This window comes from Lissotriton helveticus, chromosome 7 (assembly GCF_964261635.1).
Source record: "Lissotriton helveticus chromosome 7, aLisHel1.1, whole genome shotgun sequence".
Taxonomy (NCBI): Eukaryota; Metazoa; Chordata; class Amphibia; order Caudata; family Salamandridae; genus Lissotriton; species Lissotriton helveticus.
This window is the reverse complement of record NC_136068.1, coordinates 1,899,253,001-1,899,271,980: the sequence shown is the minus strand read 5'-3', so window position 1 is coordinate 1,899,271,980 and position 18,980 is coordinate 1,899,253,001. Positions and strand designations below refer to the sequence as shown.

Sequence of the window (18,980 nt, the reverse complement as noted above, 5' to 3'; positions counted from 1 at the left end):
TTTTATGCTAAAAAAATCCAAAGACTCCGTATTTTTACACACTTCCTGAAATTCATAAAAATAGGACCCTGCCTCCTGGTCTTCCTATTGTATCCCTCCTTGAACCCCTGTCCCACTTCTGTGATTTTTTTCTAAAACCTATAGTGCAGAACACCACCACCTACATCTGCTTAAACTACTAAAAGAGATAAGGTTTGATCCACAAACCAGTGTCTTTGTCAGTCTAGACATAGAAAGACATAGAAAGCCTTTATACCGGCCTCTTCCAAGACGATACTATCAAGGACATTGAGAATGCCCTGGATGGAATCCCATGGGATGTTAAAATTCCCAAAGCTTTTGTAGTGGAATGGACAGAGCTAGCCCTGAAAAAAAACTTTTGGGAGTTTGAAGGAGATCTGTATCTCCAAACTTAAGGGACTTCCATGCCCCAAGTGTAGCTGGACTGTAGGTGTAAAAATTGGAAAAGACACCTATTTTTAACATCAACAATACTTTCAAGGAACAGTTAAAATTTTGGAAAAGATATATAAACAACATCTGGATGATCAGGCAAGGGCAAGAAGAGACCCATTCTCCTTTCCTAGAGTGGCTGAATAATTGTGACAACAACTTGAGCTTCACAGACTTTGTGGATAAGAGGACAATCACTTTTTTGGACATTACTATCAAAGGTGATGAGGGAAGATTAACAAGAAAGACCTACTATAAGCCAACATCAATTAATACCTTATTGAAATGTTATAGTTTCCATCCCAGGGCACTAAATAAAAATGTACCATACGGATAATTTCTCGCCTGAGAAGAAACTGCAGCCAAGCGGAAGACTATCATGCCCAATCAACGGACCTATCCAAAAAACAAAGACGAGATTACCCAGAACAAAATAATCAAATTCTCTCAAAAAAGAACACGCAACCAAAACAGACATGCCTCACTAGATGATACACTGCAGACAGATACAGCCAAACTTGCGTTACTACATATAATACCACTTTCTAACAAAAGGATAAAAATGATCAACAATCTTTGGGGTATACTACAAACAGGAAAACGTAAGTGGAAGTAATCCCTTTTTTCTTTCAGAAAGGCAAGAAGCCTGAAGGATCACTTAGTGTTCACATATCCCCTCTCCCCCCCCCCCCCCAAAAAAAACCTGAACGTTCGGGAAACACAGTGCTCAATGCCTGGGGCCTACCAAATGTAACAGGACATTATTCTTGCATTAACTGCAGTCTGTGCAACCTGACTGCCAGTACCAAGACTCTAAAGTTAGAACCAGGCAAAATCTGGTATCTGAGACGACACACCAATTGTAACTCGGCCAATGTTATATATTTGACCAAGTGCCCCTGTGGTCTACAATATATTGGCACGACCAGCAGAAGGATCAAGGGGAGAATGCTATCAATGACCTGAAATGGGTCGTCGTCGAGCAAATAGAGCACACCCAAGAGAACCTACAGAACCTGTTCCTCAAGAAGGAACAACAATGGATTTGCAGATTATCCACACTTAAAAAAGGATTAAATGATAAAATCCCATGGAACGCTATTAATATTGGCTGATCCCTTATTTATAAAACTGCTACACCTTAATGTCAAATGATAACATTACTAGTAGCTGATCTCTACCTTATAATAATCCCTATCGAAAAAGAATAGTTGTATTAGCAGATCATAATCTTTTATAAAAATAGGGATATTCATAAGGCTTCTTATTGGGTTTTTTGGTAATTTTTCCATATGTTCAAGAGACAACAATAAGTGTACACCCAGACATTTCAAATTTCATTTATAAGAATTTTTCACCCTCAACACGTTTCTACATTTTTGAATATACAATAACATCTAACGGGTATAACGCGGGTTGCATAACTTTAAATCAACTAATGGTAACAAGAAGTTCCTCACATGAACATAATCATATCACACATATCCCACAAAGTATTAAATGTAAAGGAGCCGATCTAACAAACCCAATAGGGAGCGGGGTTTCAATACGTCATCACGCGAACATATGCACGTGTCGTCTTTGCCGCCCTGGTTCAGAACCATTACAACGGCGGAAGATGCCGATTCGCAGACTTCCTCTTGGTCTTGTGCCAGGGCTGGAATAGGTGTCCAGTACGGGCAGTGGACCTTGACGAAGTAACCGGGAACAGGTGGAGCTACAGAACACTTCTGATATTTAAAAACTGGAAGCCGGTTTGCACTGCCAAAACTGTCCTTTAACAATTTTTTGTCGAGTGTCGCCCAAACCTAGAGCGACATAACTAAGGCTTGGGCTAATTTTGTTTTATTCCTTCTCAAATCATACTGGATTAAGCCGAATAATTAAAAAAAATAAACTGGGCATTATTCTATAGCTGTACCATTAATATAACCCACTCTCTGCCATGGTATGGTTATCGTGACAAGCAAAGTTAATGATCATATTTACATTTTAAAAATATTACAGGTCTAAACTATAATAACTTTGCTTGCGGTGTTTGGTTCATAATTCTGACATTAAACACGCTTTCCTGATTTCATGTCATACGTGAATTTTCAGAATGGTAAATATCTAATGAATGTTAAGAAAGTCATGGCATTCTCTACACAATCTGCTGAATGCAAAACTAAAATATGTTACATGCAAGGGGGATTATTCATTATGCATGCCACTACCTATGATAGATGACACTGCACTGTATTGTATACTGCATTAAAATCGATTGTATTGTTGGAATTATGGATTATTTTGACATTCTTATTTTACAGGTACATGGAGTTAAGTGTAAGCCGTAAGTCATAGTTTCATCCAGGAAAATAGGGAGAAATTCCACCTTAGTTAATTACTTAATTACACCTTAGTGTGTGTGCTCTCACTACAGTTAAGGCCTAACAAATTGTTGTCTTTTACATTTATGGTCTTGAAGTAAGCCTTGTATTTACCACCTCTGTTTGGCTGAAACATGTACACCAATTTTTAGGATCCAGGAGATAAATTATTTCTCCCAGATAGCCGCACCTATTTTTTGATCCTGCCACAGGACCCCATCATTAAAACACTCCTGGTTAGGGGAGCAATCCTGTAGACAGTTTTAACTCACTGTTCTTATGATCTGTCACAATCAAACACCAGCTCCACTGTAATCAGGCACCAAAGCACACCTAGGCTGCACTCCGCACCCTAGATGGGAATGCGATGATGAAGCATGCCACCCACTAGGATGGTGGGTGAGGGTTCCTTTATACCCCTTTTGGGTTGCCCACAAACATGGTTTTGATTACAGAAAACCTTTTGTGAGCCCATTCTTTTTGGTTGGTTGTATTAATTAGGGGAAAGGGGTGAGCTCTTTTCATTTCCTCGCTCCTTCTTTGTTTAATGACTCTGAGCTGTATCTACATGCCCCTCTGCAGGAGCCTTGATTGCCCAGCCGCAACTACCACCGAGAGTCAAGTGCAAAAGGGGTTCCTGGTCCAGTTGAGAGGGATCCATAGTAGGTAAAGTCCCAGAACATCAAGAGTAAAAGGCCTCAACCACCATGATTGGGCCCAGTAACCCCTTAAAGGCGTGCTGAAAGGAGTGCTGACAGGGAGGGTTAAGGAGTCTCCACCACCACCAGAAGACCATCACCCACGCACTCAAAACCAGCAGACTGGACTACTGAAACGCCCTCCACACCGGGATCAAGAAGTCTCTGCCACACAAACTCTAGACCACACAGAACACCACAGCCAGACTTGTCCTTGGCATCCCTCGACACAAACACATCACCCAACACCAATGTTCCTCTAATTTTTTCCCTCTGTGTGCGGCAATGTGAGGTCTCTGTGCGCACCAGCCACAGCAATGTGCGCCAAGAACTCAACCGGGTGTGTGGGTGCAGCGACAGGGGTTCTGACACTGGAGTTCCTGCTTGATTGTGCAGATAAATGACCAAGGTATTGGAAAGGAGGAGGCCTGTTTGACGGGGCAGGCAGGGAATCCAAAGTAGCGCTGGCAATTTTGCCGCACTGGCTCCCACCCACCCGAGGTGGAGGGGAGGGGGCCAAGTATCAAGCACTACTGCTTAAACCCGGTTCCCAGCACTGGGGCCCATATTGCAGCATCACTGCAAAACTGCCCCCAGTAACACAACTCGCCCCCACTACTCCAAAACTGACACCCAGACTTCCCGGCAAACGCCTGATGCCTGCTAAGGCCAGTCCAGCCAGGTGGGTGGCCTTTGTATTGGTGACTGGCGTACAATTGGAGAAGCGTGGCTCAGTGGTTAGAGGCGGCATACCCAGAAGCTGAGATCGACCGTGGACCAGGGTTCGATTCCCCGCCTCGGCGGGTCTCTGGCTCAAAAATTCCACGGACTCGACAATTCTCGCTCCTGTGCCTACTCGACTCACGGGGTCACACTCTGCGACTCTGGGCAATAGCTTGCTTAATCTCCACTACGACCCCTCGCGGCGGGATGCCTGGCTTTCACCTTGTGGACGCCCTGCCGGGGTTTCTCACAGGGGAATACCAGGACGGGTTCCCTAAGCGCTTAGATACCGTGTCGGTGATTTGCGCTATATAAATACATGTACATTTACATTTACAATGGTTGTGTCATGTTTGAAATGAGAAAGTGCAGTGCATAGCATCTGCAACGACGACAAAGCTACACTAATACATATATTAGGAACACGGGCCAGTGAACCTCTTCTTTCCTAACTAACTACACAGTGGCAGCTCAGGGACATCTTAAGGACTTTGAGCGCCCTCGGCCAAACGTATTTTGCAGGCCTCTGTTCGGATCAGCTTTGAATTTATGATCCAGTTTCAGCTTTCTCGTGTCCTTTTGGCCAAATCACAAACAGTGCACAGGCACACTGGTTCAAATTCCAAATGTGTCTCTAGTTAATATTCAGGGATAGTGATGTATTTTTCCAATATTGTAACTCAGTAGAAACCCACTAATACTACTACAAATAATCACTGTGACATCCTACCATTTCTCATAGCTGAGATCCTGTTTGGATCTAAAATAAACATTTTGTATGGATGTTGCATGAAACAAAAACACATTTGTCAGAAAATGTCAATAGTACAATCTCACACATTACCCAGATTAAAAATAAATGAAAGGAGATTGCTATTTGCAATAATCTGTTTAAGAATTATTCAAGGTCATCAGGGCAAGACTCAGCAGAACAGAGCTGGCTCTACCAAGGCTGGGGCTACTCCCCTCTTTAAAACTGATAATCATGAGTTCACGAATCCGCTCTGAAGATGGTTTTTTGGATACGCCGGGGGAGGGGTGGAGTGTACATAGAAGTCCACCGTGCGAGCATTCAAAGTCACTAATATATTTTAGTGATTCAGAAAGCACGTGTGGTGCTTTTAGGCATGCTCAGGACTTTAAGTGGGATAAAAAAACTGGGGGTCTCTCAAAGGGACGTGCCTGATGTAATTAAGGGCGTGGCGTAAAAACACGTAAGCTAAAAATCTTTGCTTAGTATAGTGTGCCGCCCTATCGTTATTGTGCTGCCTCTGTCATTGCATCCAGATATATAATACAATAAGAAACATTATATCTACAACAACCCAGGACTATTGACTTTGTCAATGATTGTTAGTTGCATAGGAGAAATAAGCATCAGCAACAGCTTTGTTGAATATATTGAAAATCCCTCAGTTCTGAAATGATCAGACTGTGAAAAAACTATAGAAAGTCCTCTGAAGTTACACCAAAGGCTTTCAGCAGTTGAGATGTTTTTTACCCTAAGGGTGAGTGCAAAAATGAAGAGCCTGATTGGGACCTGTCTCAGCACCGGCTTAAAAACTCAGCATCAGCAGGACCCAGTCCACTTAACGCCCTGGGCTTGCTGCATGCTTTTTTGTTAATAGAGCGTTGCTGCGGGCGGATTGTGTGGATTTTTGAAAGTATACATGTTAATTGCAGCAATTAACATGAATACTTTAAAAAAATTTACACAATTGTCCTGCAGCCATGCTCTATTAACAAAAACATGCAACAAGTCCAGAGCAGGACGTGTGCTTTCAGAATCACTAACATATATTAGTTATTGTAAAAGCACACATTATGATTTTTGGCTTGCTGCATGCCTTTTGTTAATAGAGGGCGGCAGATTACGTGCCTTTTGGAAAGTTTTCATGTTAATTGCAGAGCCCGACATACTAATGCACTGGGTTGCATTTAACATGAAAACATTTAAAAAGGCACACAATCTTCTGTGCTCTATTAACGAAAGGTGTGCAGCAAGCCTTAAAGCACCATGTGTGCTTTACATGTCGTTCTTTTGTGCTAGTTGCATGTCTTCTCTTAATAGAGCACGCCTGAGAGCTGATTGAGGATCATTGTGAAAATATTCCTGTTAATTGCAGCGCATGACGGTGCTACAATTAACAGGAATATTTTCACAATGGTCCACAAACTGCCCCCAGCTGCACTCCTTTAAGAAGGAAAAACAACAGTAAATGCAGAAGCCACCGCAAGCCATAAATTAACATTTTTCGCTCCCCTGCGGTTCTAAAAGCAGCGGCACGAATGCTCTTCTGAGCTGTGCTGTGGATGCGTGCTCAGGGATCAGACGTGCGTGCGCACGCGGGCGCACACTTTCCTGGTAACACTGCCCAACACCTCCATAACCTTCACTGGCTCCGCGTAGAGAAGAGTTACTTTCAAGATACATACCAATGCCTACAAATGCCCCCACAACACCGGACCCCAATACCTCAACAAAAGAATCTCCTTCCACATACCCTAGAGAAACCTCAGATCATTCGCCAAAATCCAGCGCATCCGCAGAGCCAGAACAGGTGAAGAGCCTTTGCCAACATAATGCTACAATAGCCAAGACCTGAAACGAGCTCCCGATCGACATCAGATGTGCCCCCTTCCTGAACATCTTCAGGAAGACACTCAAGACCTGGCTCTTCGACTGAGCGGAGCTTCCTACCCCATGCCTGCATGCCTTGAGACCCTCACGGGTGAGTAGTGCGCTTACAATTCCCCAGATTAATTGGTTGATTGATTGAACACTGGGCCAGGAATAAATGTGACATCAACAGTGCAATTCTCAGATAACTTCTGGATGCGTGGAAGCTCAGAAGAGGACAGAACCTGTTCTCTGAGACCCGAGAAGAGGACTGAAAAACTGGACCTGCTCACATTCTTACACCCAGGATAAAAAAGTGGACTATAAGGATCGATATGGTTGGCCTTGTGTTCAAGCTACAATAGACCTTTCCTGCAACTACCCAGCTCACCAGTTCCAACTGGACCTACCTGTCTTGACTATGCTTCTAGCCTCTGCTGTAGAGAGTCTTGACCCTCAAGGGCTGTTCCCAAGGTCCAGGTACCCTTGATTTTTCCAAAGAGTATTCCTGAAACAATGGACTTGGAAATATTTGGCCTCCAAAGACCTCCACAGGACCAGGACCAGGACCAACCTACCCAGTTGATCTGCCATAGTTTCTTTGCCACTTGGCTAAAGACCCAGGTTTCTTGGGCTCAGAGCTTTTCCACACCTGCAAGCCTGATTCTGCAGGACCTTCTGGTGAAGGTATCTGGCCTTGCAGATCCCCTTTAGGCCACAGCTTGCAGCCTTGCCCTGCTGGAAGAATCCGAGCTCCAAAAAAAGGAGACTGTAGAAATCTTCAAAGGGCAAAGGTGCCAATTTTATCCTTCCAGCGAGGGAAATTTGCAGGGCACTAAATTAAAATATATCCAGCTCTGAGCTTTCCTGCCAAAAGTCAATGGCTTTACCACGACCTCATCCAATGACTGTCAGACATGGAGCCCTCCCCGGCCACTGTTTGTTGCCTTACGCCTCTGCCTATTTCAGAGAGTCAGTCCATGAGAAAAGCTTCCAAACTGGTTAAACCATGTTTTTGTTAACAACCGAAACTTTTATCAAATTGCACCTAGATCCTGGTCTATCCCAACCAGTTTTCTGTGGTTGGCACTTAACGATTGTTTGCTTTATTTTGAACCTTAATATTTAAAATTGTATATCTATGTTTATACTCATTAGAATTTTGTTATTTTGATGTAATTTTGTTTATAAAAATATTCTCCTATTTTTCTAAATTGGTTTGGAATTTTATCTTGTGTTTTGTTTTTACTTTATTTCTGTTTGAGTATTGCATAAAAACTTTAAACAATACCGCAAAGCCTGGCTGTTTTTTTTGCCATGCCACCAATGGCTTAAGCCCATTAGTGGTTTACCCTGACCAGTTTAGTGTTTAAAATTTGAGGTGGGATCTCACCCTTCACAACTAAGGGTCAGATTATGATGCGGTTAGGAAATCTTCCTGACCGAATCGGTTTGGATATGGTTTCTGACCCACTTGGATCAGGAGAGTCCGACCGACCGAGTACGATGTATCCAGATACGATTTGATTGGACTCCCATTGACTTCAATGGGAGTATTTGTTCCTAACCGCATCATAATTGGGCCATTGGTTGGGAAGACACATTCCCAATCCGATTTGGAAGGATAAAATGCTGTTTGCAGGCTTTCCTAACCGCATCGTAACCGGGCCCATGTGCTCGAATTGCTTACATTCACTTTCTGGTGAGAGGGACAAGATTTTTCCATCACACTCTAAGGCTGTGCATTCTTAGGCGCTACACAAACCTTAAATTAATCTAAATCTATAGTAAATATTGAAAGACCATAAGATTGGCAAGATATGTTCGATTCCATCAATAGGCACGATGATAAAACGAACGCCAAAGATGCCTAAATAAATCACAGTGCGTGTTTAGGTCTGTTTGTCTGGCCTGCCTCTGTGCATTACACCTGTGGTATTAATGCTGTTAACAGTCTCTGACCTGACAGCCATTGATCTAGATTCCAGTCTGGCGTTCATCTTTTTTGATTTGATATCTTGAGAAAAGCAGGAGCAATTGGATTTATAAATGGAGGAGAATGTGTAATTTATCTTCAGTGTTTCTGTTTGAGATTATAACCAAATGAAGAAAATACAAATAGCAGCCCTGCCAATCCTCCTTGCCTAACCTGGTGTAATTTCTCCTTTTCAGGATTCTGGGACAGCGTCCTCTTCTGGAGATTGACAGCATTCCTTTTCTTTACTCTTTCTCTCATCGAGCCTGTTTTCCTGCTCCGTAAGTGTCCGAGAACAGCATCTGCCTGCTTGTGTAGTTTCCTAGAGGTGTGATTTAGAGGCTTACGGTTTACAGCAAAGAGGCATTTTATACATAACATGCAAAACTTAGCGGCATATGTACAAGCCCCTATCGCCACGGGAACGTCACTTTTTACGACGTTCCTGTGGCGATAGGGGCTTTGTCCTATTTACCAGGCAGCGTTAAGCCACCTAACACTGCCTTGTAAATAAGGCCCCTTTTCATGCTATAATGAGCGTTAAAGGGGAGGGCAATGGGTGTTGCGATGGGCGCTCCTCCGCAAAACCCATTGATTCTGACACTGCTTCCTATTTACACGGGTGGCGTAATTATGTTGCAGCGCCAAATTAAGACCAGGGCAAACCTTGTCTTACCCTGGCGCAATGAGGAGAAATGTTTCATTTCTCCTCGTTTCTGCTGTTTTCATGTGTGCTGCGTTGTGCAGCATACATGAAAACAGCAAAAGGCCATTGATTTTTTATGTACAGGAAAGTCCCCCTAAATCCAGGGTACAACAGTGTCAGGGCCACTGTTAGCGATTCCCAATGGGGTCGCAAAATACGAGGCTCATCTATATTCATGAGCCACTCTCAATTTGCACCCCCATTGGGAATGGCCAGCCTCACAGGGATGGTGGCCTGCTGGGGTCAGCAGACCATTATGTCTGTGACTTCTTTCCAGTAAAGCAGTTTTTTTTAATGCAGCCTGTTTTTCTTAATGGAAAACGGGATGCATTAAAAAAAAAAAACACGTTTTCCTTTCATTTTTTAAGGGCAGCTAGTGGTCCCTGGGACCACTGCCTGCCCTTAAAAAAATTTCCCCTTCATTCCCAAAGGGAAGGGTGGTAACCTGCGACTGCTTAGCAACCGCAATTGCGGTCGCAAAAGAGTCAGACATACCTGGAGGGCTCGCTATTAGGAAGGGACACCCTTTGAGTGCCCCTTCCTAATAGCAACTCACTATTCCTATTTTGGGAGTCGCAAATTATTTGCGACTCGCAGCTGGGAATAGTAAATGGCTAACTCATGTTTTGCGGTTGCAAAAGGGTCTGAAACACCTCTGCGACTGCAAATAACGGTTGTACATCTGCCCATTATGGGCAACTGGTATGAGCACAGGGGACTTAAGGCAACGAACTCCCAACTTTGTTAAAGTTGCACACTGCAACTTGTTACATTACTTTTGACTCAACTACCACATTGGGCTTAAATGTTATGAGTTGCTTCATGCCTTGAAAAACCCACTTTGGTTGCACTGTTCCAGAGTTAGTACAGCTGAGGGGTCAGCGCGTAAATCAGTACTCACCAATTGGGCAAACACAACATTTACAGAAAAATGACAGCTTCAGAACACATACAATTATTATTCTGTCCATGAGTTATGTTGCACCCTGTCTTATGACTGGATAGGCCTGCCTTAGGGTTGGCTTACACATATACCAGCGGGAAGTTTGGCTTTGCCATTACTTTAAATGTCAAAGATGAGGTAACAGTTTAAACTGATCCTCTAGCCTGCAAATCATAGGCTAGCAGTCTCATTTTACTCATTTCATGCACAAAGTGATTTAACTAGGCCTGGGCGGAGCTCGCGGAGTTTCACTCACCAGAAATCTGCTAAGTTACTGGGAAACACTGCCAAATTCTGCGGAGTTCCTCCGGACAGCAACAAAACAACACCCCCAAGTTGTGCTCCACAACTTACATGCACTAGCGACCACAACTCCTCTCAGTCCCTAACCATCACAGCAGCAACACAACAGCACAGGGATTCGCTCACAGTTATGTTATGTTATGTTATGTATAAGTCTCTTTTATAGCGCACGGCTACCCCGAGGGGTGTCCCGGCGCTTTGGCAAAGAGAACTGCGGGGAGAACACGACACAGCTGCTCACGGAGGCCGAAAGAAAATCATACAGAGAAGAGCCAGGTTTTCAGCTCCTTTCTAAAGGAAAGGAGACTGTTTGACTTCCTTAAGGAGACAGGAAGCTCATTCCAGCTACGCGGGGCCAAGTATCGGAAGGAACGCCCTCCGATCCGGGTGAGTTTGACAGGGGGAACAACGACTTTGGCCAACAAGGCTGACCGTAGAGTCCTCCTCGGCACATAAAAGGCCAAGCGCCTCCCAATATATTTAGGGCCAATCGAATGGAGGGCCTTGAAAGCCAGGGTCAAAACCTTGAAGGTGATTCTTTTTGCAATAGGCAACCAATGCAGTCTCTTTAGCAATTCCGAGGCCTTTGCCCTGCGTGGAAGACCAAAAATGGCTCTTGCAGCCGAATTCTGCACAATCTGCAGGCGGGCCAACAAATATTTAGGCAGCCCGAGATACAGGGCATTCGCGTAATCCAGTCGCGAGCCAATTAGAGACTGCACAATGATTTTTTTGTGTTGCAGAGACAGCAGCGGAAGAAACTTCCGTAGCATTTTCAAAATGCCAATGCATTTCCCAGACAGTCCGATGATTTGGGGTCTGAAAGAGAGGCCGTCATCACACTGCACACCAAGGTTTTTAGCTTTCACAGAGGCCACATCAGGCGGAAACATGTCCTGGGGCCACCAAGTCTTCCCGCTGGGATCCGGCGGACATCCGAAAAAAAGCAGCTCCGACTTATCGGAGTTGCATTTCAGACTGTGCCGCCGAAACCAGGCAGAGACCGCACCCAGGCATTCCCAGATCAGACCACCATCAAAAGCCTCTCCCTTCTTAAACGTAAAAAGGAGCTGGGTGTTATCAGCGTAGGATATGATCTGGGCACCGAAGGACTCCGCAACCGCCGCCAGAGGGGCCATATAGATATTGAAAAGGGTGGGGCTCAGGATAGACCCCTGAGGGACCCCCACCTCTAGCGGCGGCATTTCAGCGGAGAACAGAGGTGCCCAGACCACTTGTCGACGGCCGGTCAAAAAAGATTTAAACCAGTTCCACACCGTCCCACGGAAGCCGATCTCCCAGAGTCTAAAAAGGAGACCGACGTGGGGGACGGTGTCAAACGCCGCCGACAAATCCAGCATAACCAGAATAGCCTTCCCCCAAGATCAAGCATCTCTCTGATGGCATCGGTGATCTCGAGCAGAGCTGTCTCCATGCTAAAATTAGCACGGAAGCCCGATTGAGAATCATGTAAGATGTTATTGCTCTCTATAAAGTTGGAAATAGAGAGCTGTACATGTTTCTCAATCACCTTTGCCAGAGCAGGGAGAAGGGAGATCGGCCTATAGTTAGCGTGGACAAGGGGATCCAAAGTGGGCTTTTTGAGTAGTGGCAGGATCAGAGCATGTTTCCAGGCCAAAGGAACTTCGCCCGTAGTCAGGGAGAGATTGAGCAGCGGATTAAGCAAGCTGTTAATTGCAGGCGCTATTTTTTCCAGACATTTCGCTGGGCAAGGATCCAGTGGCGAGCCAGATTGAAGCCGGGATAGCAGGTCAAGGGAGGGAGTGGCAGATAGGGAAGGGAAGTCCGAAAGGACTGGGCTCTTCTCATCTGATGGCGAGAGGAGGGTGGTCCGTTGACTAACAGTTGAACATAGGCCGGCATCAGGGAAAGCGTCCTGAATGGACTTAATTTTATTTATGAAGAAATCCCCAAGCTGGCTAATCCAGACTTCGAAATGAGAATGGGAGGGCGAGCTCGAGGAGGGGGAGATGAACTCCTTTACTATCCTGCAGAGTTCTTTACTCCTATTTTCCGCCTCATCAATTCTGCGCTCCAGATAAACTTTTTTTCCCTCAGAGGTGTGCTCGTGATAAAACCTAATCGCATCCCAATATTTAGATTTGTCATCCGGATCATACTTGCGCTGCCATATTCTTTCTGCTTTCTTGCAATCTTGACGCATTTTCCCGAGAGAAGGAGTGAACCAAGGGGCCGAGACATGTCTGGCCACAGATTTAACTGGCTTCCCCGGGGCTAGCTCATCAAATCTGGCTACCAGCCACTTCTGGACTGAGTCTAAATTTTCCTCCAGATTACCCGAAGGCCGACAGGGATGACAACGGAGAGCATCGTACAACATTTCCACCGTGACTTGATGAAAAGGCCACCCCAGCCGATTCGCATCTTTCAGCATTCTGGAACCAGTCATAACAGAAGAAAAAATACAAAAATCGATAAAAAAATGGTCTGACCATAAAACAGGACCTTGCAAGGACACCTCAATCATCCTGGTTGAGAGAATCTGATCAATAGTATGGCCTTTAATATGAGTGGGGCTGGTAATATAAGAAATCAGCCCTAAAGGAGCGACAATATCCTGCAATCTAATAGTGTCAGGATCCGCTGCAATGTCCATATGAAGATTCAGATCTCCCAGCAAAATGCAGTGCTCCGATCTAAGGCATGGCACCGAGAGTGCCGCCTGCAGATCATCAAAAAAAGAGCCAAGGGTCCCAGGGGCTCTGTAGATAAGGATCCCAGTGCACGTTTGACAGGGAGAGAGCCCGAGGATAAAACCTAAGGCTTCACAACCCGTGATATTATCAACGGCAAAGATAGAACATGGGACACTCTTATCCACAATCAATGCCACACCCCCACCTCTACCTCCCACTCTATCCTTCCTAAAGATATTATAATTTGAAGGAATGGCAGTCGCCAGATCAGGGCCGGAGCACTCTCCGAGCCAAGTCTCCGTTAGGAACAGGCAAGATGTTTTTTAGCCGGACAGCAGATTCCAGATATCAACGGAATGTCTGCTAAGTGATCTAGTGTTAAGGAGAGAGCATTGATGGCGCGTAGGAAGGGGCTCAGTGGCAGAATCCTTCTGAACAGAGACCCGCCAGCCACATGTCGAACAGCCCTTCCTGAGGGAGCGACCGCACGGGAAGACATGGTGGCAGTTAGAGGACTGTCTGCGCAGAGCAATAAGCTCCGAAAATTTATACGAAAACATGCAGACAGAGCAAACACACTACCCCGAGATTGCTACAAAAGGCAAATAGTGCCCACGGTCCTACCTCGTCCGCCTCCGAGACGCTGACGAGCGCAGACGGGCAGGACTCTGGCACGACTCAGGTGCAGGGAAGGCGCTCCCGATGCGCGTCACCGCTGCGCGCCAAGAGGCGAGCTTTAAATATCCTGCTCTCAGCGTCCACGAGCGCAGGGACGCTCCAAGATGGCGTGTGCAGCTCCCTTCCCACTCCAAGATGGCGCTCCCCGTCCACAACCTCCCCAGGAACCGGACCCGCTAAACAGCGATGGGTCTTCCAGGCAAAATTATGGTGCAGGTGAGGGGCAGGACAGGGACTGTAAAACCAGGGGATAACTGAAAGCAAGATTAAAATAAATGCCAAAACGGGCGATTAAAAATTATGCAAAATAGCAGAATAGCGCACTAGGCGCGCGCGACCAGCAGCGAGGCGCCAAAGCCCACTCTCTCCAGCTTGCCCCGCGGCTCTGCCTCCTGTCGCCCTTCAGGGGAGAGTTACTGCATTCTGCAGGCTTGGTTTGCCTGAAAGGCTGCTTCTGATAAGCAGTGAGGGTTCAGATTGGCAGACAGGAGACAGCCTGCTGACTTTCATTGGCAGTTTATGAGAAGCAGTGTGGGTTCTTATTTGCTAACTCCCATTAAAAAAAACACCCTGCTGGCTACCATTGGTTGCTGTTGCTAAGCAGTATGGGTTTGGATTGGCTGTCATCGTGCTGACTGCCATTGGCTGCTTATAAAGCAGTATTCGTTCGGACTGGCAGCTCTCATGAAATGTCATGTGATTAGTGCTCCACTTGATCTATGCTTCCCAGTTAAGAAGCATAAGCCCTGTGGTAACTACCGCTCTGACATTCAAGCACCATTTTCTTGAACTTTAAGGTGTAGTAAAAGGCCGGGTATGAGTCAGGGGTGGGTGGTCCCCGTCAAAACTCCACTATGCTGCAGAGGGGGAGTTATTTTCTCAACTCAGTCCTCCAAGCAGAGTGGAAAAACTCTGCAAACTCTGCTGACGAAGCGGAGCCTACCGCCCACCCCTAGATACAACCAGTGCTGCACTCCCTGGGATGAACATCTAACTTACATGCCCTGGGTATCATTTACCAGGGACTAACAGGTAACTTAGCTTAGCCAATTGGATAAAAGACAATTCTTCATACCTGTTTAAGGGTAAGGGCTCTGAGAGGGAGTCAAAAAAGCCATTAGCATTAGTCCTAAAACTTGATGGCGACCATACAAAAAAGAGCCTTTTCTTTACACACGCCATGAACTGTCCACTCCTGTTGTCACAATGTGGACCCGATTCCCTACCATACCTGTCTTTAACTTACATTTGTGTGATATATCTGCAAATACGAGCCCAGACACCAATTTTAGGGTTGCCTTCATTTCGGATTGATTACTGTTGACATTCTTCCCAAACAATATGCCCCTACTTTCCAAGAATTCCTTACATTCACTCAGAACTTATTTTAACCTCAAGGTGTTTATTGCTCTTGGAAGACCTAAACATCTAGGCACATGAAGCTTCTAATGCTTGTGCCCATGCAATCGCTTTAAATAATGACCATCTGACCGCTCATTCAAGAGAAAATTAACCCCACTCTGGGGGTCACAGAGTTGGAACCCACCCTTTGTACGGTACCTCAAATTCTAATTGGTGATTGAATGAAACATATCAAATCTTCCTGGTACGCTAGTCTAACCCAATGAAAACCACCATTAATCCTCATCTGCTCCAATATATAAAAAAAATAGTCTTATATGAAGTTATTCATCTGGTTTTGTATTTGAATGTTTTATCAATGCCAAATAGATATTTTAACCATTCTCCAAAAATGAATAATTTGTACTTTGATCTAATGATTACATCTCTCTCAGTATTTGCAGCTTCGCACAATCCACCCTCTAAGCCTTCAAGTCGGATTCAAACTTCTCATGGTCGCGATGACTGGATGCCTTCTATGAACAAATACTTTTGGAACCAAGTGGAAACGTCTTGGGACATGTCTTCACGGTTGTGTGTGGAGAATGGCGGTCGCCTTGCAGTGCTCCATGATGAGTTGAAAATGGTGAGCCTGAACAGCGCAGTCACACTGTGTGCATTAACTTCATGTGGATGTGACATTTACATTGAAGTGTGGCTGGTCTCTCCAGTGAGTTGTTGGGTTTGGGACTCATAAAACTGACCTTCTTTTCCCTTATTGTCCGCAACCCAACAGATTGATGAAGTAGATTTTGGATCCTTGGAGATTGAATAATCCCTTAAACTTTTTCAAGATATCTCTTTTGATGCATTCCTGTGACTTGAGATTGAAACATCCCGGAAGGGTCCCTCACATGCTATCCTACAAATTCACTAATGTTCTTTTACTTTAAAGCAGTTTATCCCAGGCCCCTCACACTTTAGATAGTGTTTTCTAAGAGAGGTCTAAGAGAGGTCACCTAAACCTCCCTAAAGGTGAGGTGAATAAATATGTTACTTATCTTTGAACCATGGTCTATTCATGTCTATTCTCTTACCTAACATCCTTTTTAACATTATTCTTTAAGGCAGAGGTCTTCAATCTGTGGTGCGCGACCCCCATGGGAGCCGTAGAGTCCCGTTAAGGAGATCGTGCATTCCCCAGCCTCACTTGTGCCTGGAATCCAAAACGTTTGCTTTTGTTTTGAAAAAAAACAGCCGTCCCGGAACAGCTGATTTCGATTGTTAAAATGCTTCAGCTGAAGTTTCCTTAATTGAGTCTCCTGTGCTGTGAAAAGCCTTCCTTTGTGAGGACGAAGATTTGGGTTTTAAGTGGTAGTGCACAGAGTTAACAACTTGATTGTGAAGTGCATTCTTTTAATCATAATTGTATTTACACACCACTTAGTACTCCTAAAGAGGTGTTGATGGGACAGTTATGTAAAAAAGAAATTGCATTACACACGCTCTGGTATTACTAAAATCTACATTTTGGTAGCACCATTTGATCATAAAACTATTGCATATGGAGGAGGAGCCTAGCACGGGGCCAAGATGGCCGCGTGATCGTGTAGCTCCGTAAGACCCGTTCCTCCGTTCGTCTATCCTGTCCTATATCCTGTGACCCGAGGACCGCGTTCGATGGGGGAATAGTATTGCTGCGCCCTGGTGAAATTGCAGCTCGAAAGGCGCAATTCTACCCCCCCAAATTGTCGTCCGAAGTTTCGGGCCTTTCCGTCTCCTGGGCTGCGGTTCTGGTGTCGGATGTGGCTGGGACCTAATGCGACAACAAGTGGTGCCCCCTCCTGGAACCATCCCTAGGGCCCACCTCTAACTGCTGGGCGCTTCTAAGGGGCTTTCCCTGCACGAATCAGCCACTCTTGGTTCGGCTCTTGGAGCGTTGAGGAGGTGTGAAGCGTTGTCGGAGGTGTGAACTTGTGTGACAATAGACTGGTTGCCTGAGTCCTCTTTGGTCGCCCTCCATGGCGGCGAGATCGGAGTCCGAGAGACTCCCCACCAGGGGTGGCAGAGTCCAGAAATCGGTCCAGTCCAATAAACTGGACAGATATACGCTCCCTAAGGGATCTCCGAGCGACCAGAGACAACTTCCCATAACCGGGACTACCTCCCCGAGTTGCGGCTCCGAGCCTTCTTTGCAAGATATAATGGAGGTCGTCACCAGAATTGAGACATCTATGGTGACTAGGATGGATGCGCTTGACACCAAATTAGACTCGGTTAAGATTGATGTTAACCTTCTGCGCACAGACCACGCTAAGACTAGCGAAAAAGTGAAATCCATCGACATCAAAACATCGAGCCTGGTAAATGACACCGCTGAGCTCCAGGAAGAGGTCCGGGCCTTTCAAGCGGCACGGGAGGGAACCCGACGGCTGCTTGATGAGTATGAGGGTCGTAATCGGCGCAACAACGTTCACATTTTGGGTGTACCGGAAAATGCGGAACTGCGCTCGCCTGATCTCTTTGTTGAAGACTTGATCCTTAACCACCTGAAGCCTAAGGGATTTAGCAAGTTTTTTTACGGTGGAAAGGGCACATAGGGTGCCGGGCGGACCGCCCATGATTGCGAGGGTTCTGAATTTCCGGGACCGTGATGCCATTCTACAGACCTCGCGAACGGATGGCCCGCTACGGTATGAGAATGTTCCCGTGTCCTTCTTTCCGGACTTTACGCAAGCTGTACAGAGGATGCGTCAGTGTTTCCTCCAAGTCAAGCGGAGGTTGAGAGACAAAAGGGATTAAGTACTCTATGTTATATCCTGCTAAGCTACGAGTCGAAGCGAATGAGCGGACTTGGTTTTTTGATAATGCGGAGGTGGCATCGGACTGGTTAGACACTATGAGACCTGATGACACTGAAGAACAGCGACAGGACACTGAGGATGGTCTGCAGGGCCCGGAATTAGAGACTCCTGTCTTGAGCGCTTGCTTGGTTTTTGATCACGGGGGGGATATGGCCTTTTATTATTGTGTAACTGTACTGATTTGGACTAAAATGTTTGTTCCTTGGGAATGACTCTTTTGGGGGGATGGGTTCGGGGCTGCACGGCAGGCGCCTCCTCTTCCTACTTTTGGTTACCATTGTTGGGCGGGGCGACAGGCACACTGCGAGTTGGGGTTGGGACGCTGTCCTGATGCAGGGTGCAGGGAGGGGGAAGACTTCTGAGTGAGGGAGGGGGGTTGTTTGCTGTTTCTTGGTTTCGGGTTCGTTTTGAATTGCATTGGGTGTTGACAGATGTGAATGTGCGTGGGGGAGTGGGGTGAATGTCTTGCTCCAATCAGGGATTTGGGTGCTGAGTTGGAACGTGAATGGTCTGGGAGACAAAATTAAAAGCGGCATGGTCAGTCAGTTTATCAGGCGTCATTCGCCAGATGTAGTGCTTCTGCTGGAGACTCATCTTGTGGGCAACCGCTGTATGGCCCTTCATAGAGG

General features: G+C 45.8%; 1 protein-coding gene across 1 annotated transcript in view; it reads left to right on the top strand.

The window, feature by feature from the left end:
• LOC144769899 (uncharacterized) overlaps positions 1-18,980 on the top strand; it is a 53,221-nt gene that overhangs the window by 12,813 nt on the left and 21,428 nt on the right. Inside the window, exons 2-3 of the mRNA XM_078654092.1 lie at positions 9,036-9,119; positions 15,952-16,133. Of these exons, the coding sequence (XP_078510218.1) occupies positions 9,036-9,119; positions 15,952-16,133 (266 nt within the window). The remainder of the gene's footprint in view (positions 1-9,035; positions 9,120-15,951; positions 16,134-18,980) is intronic.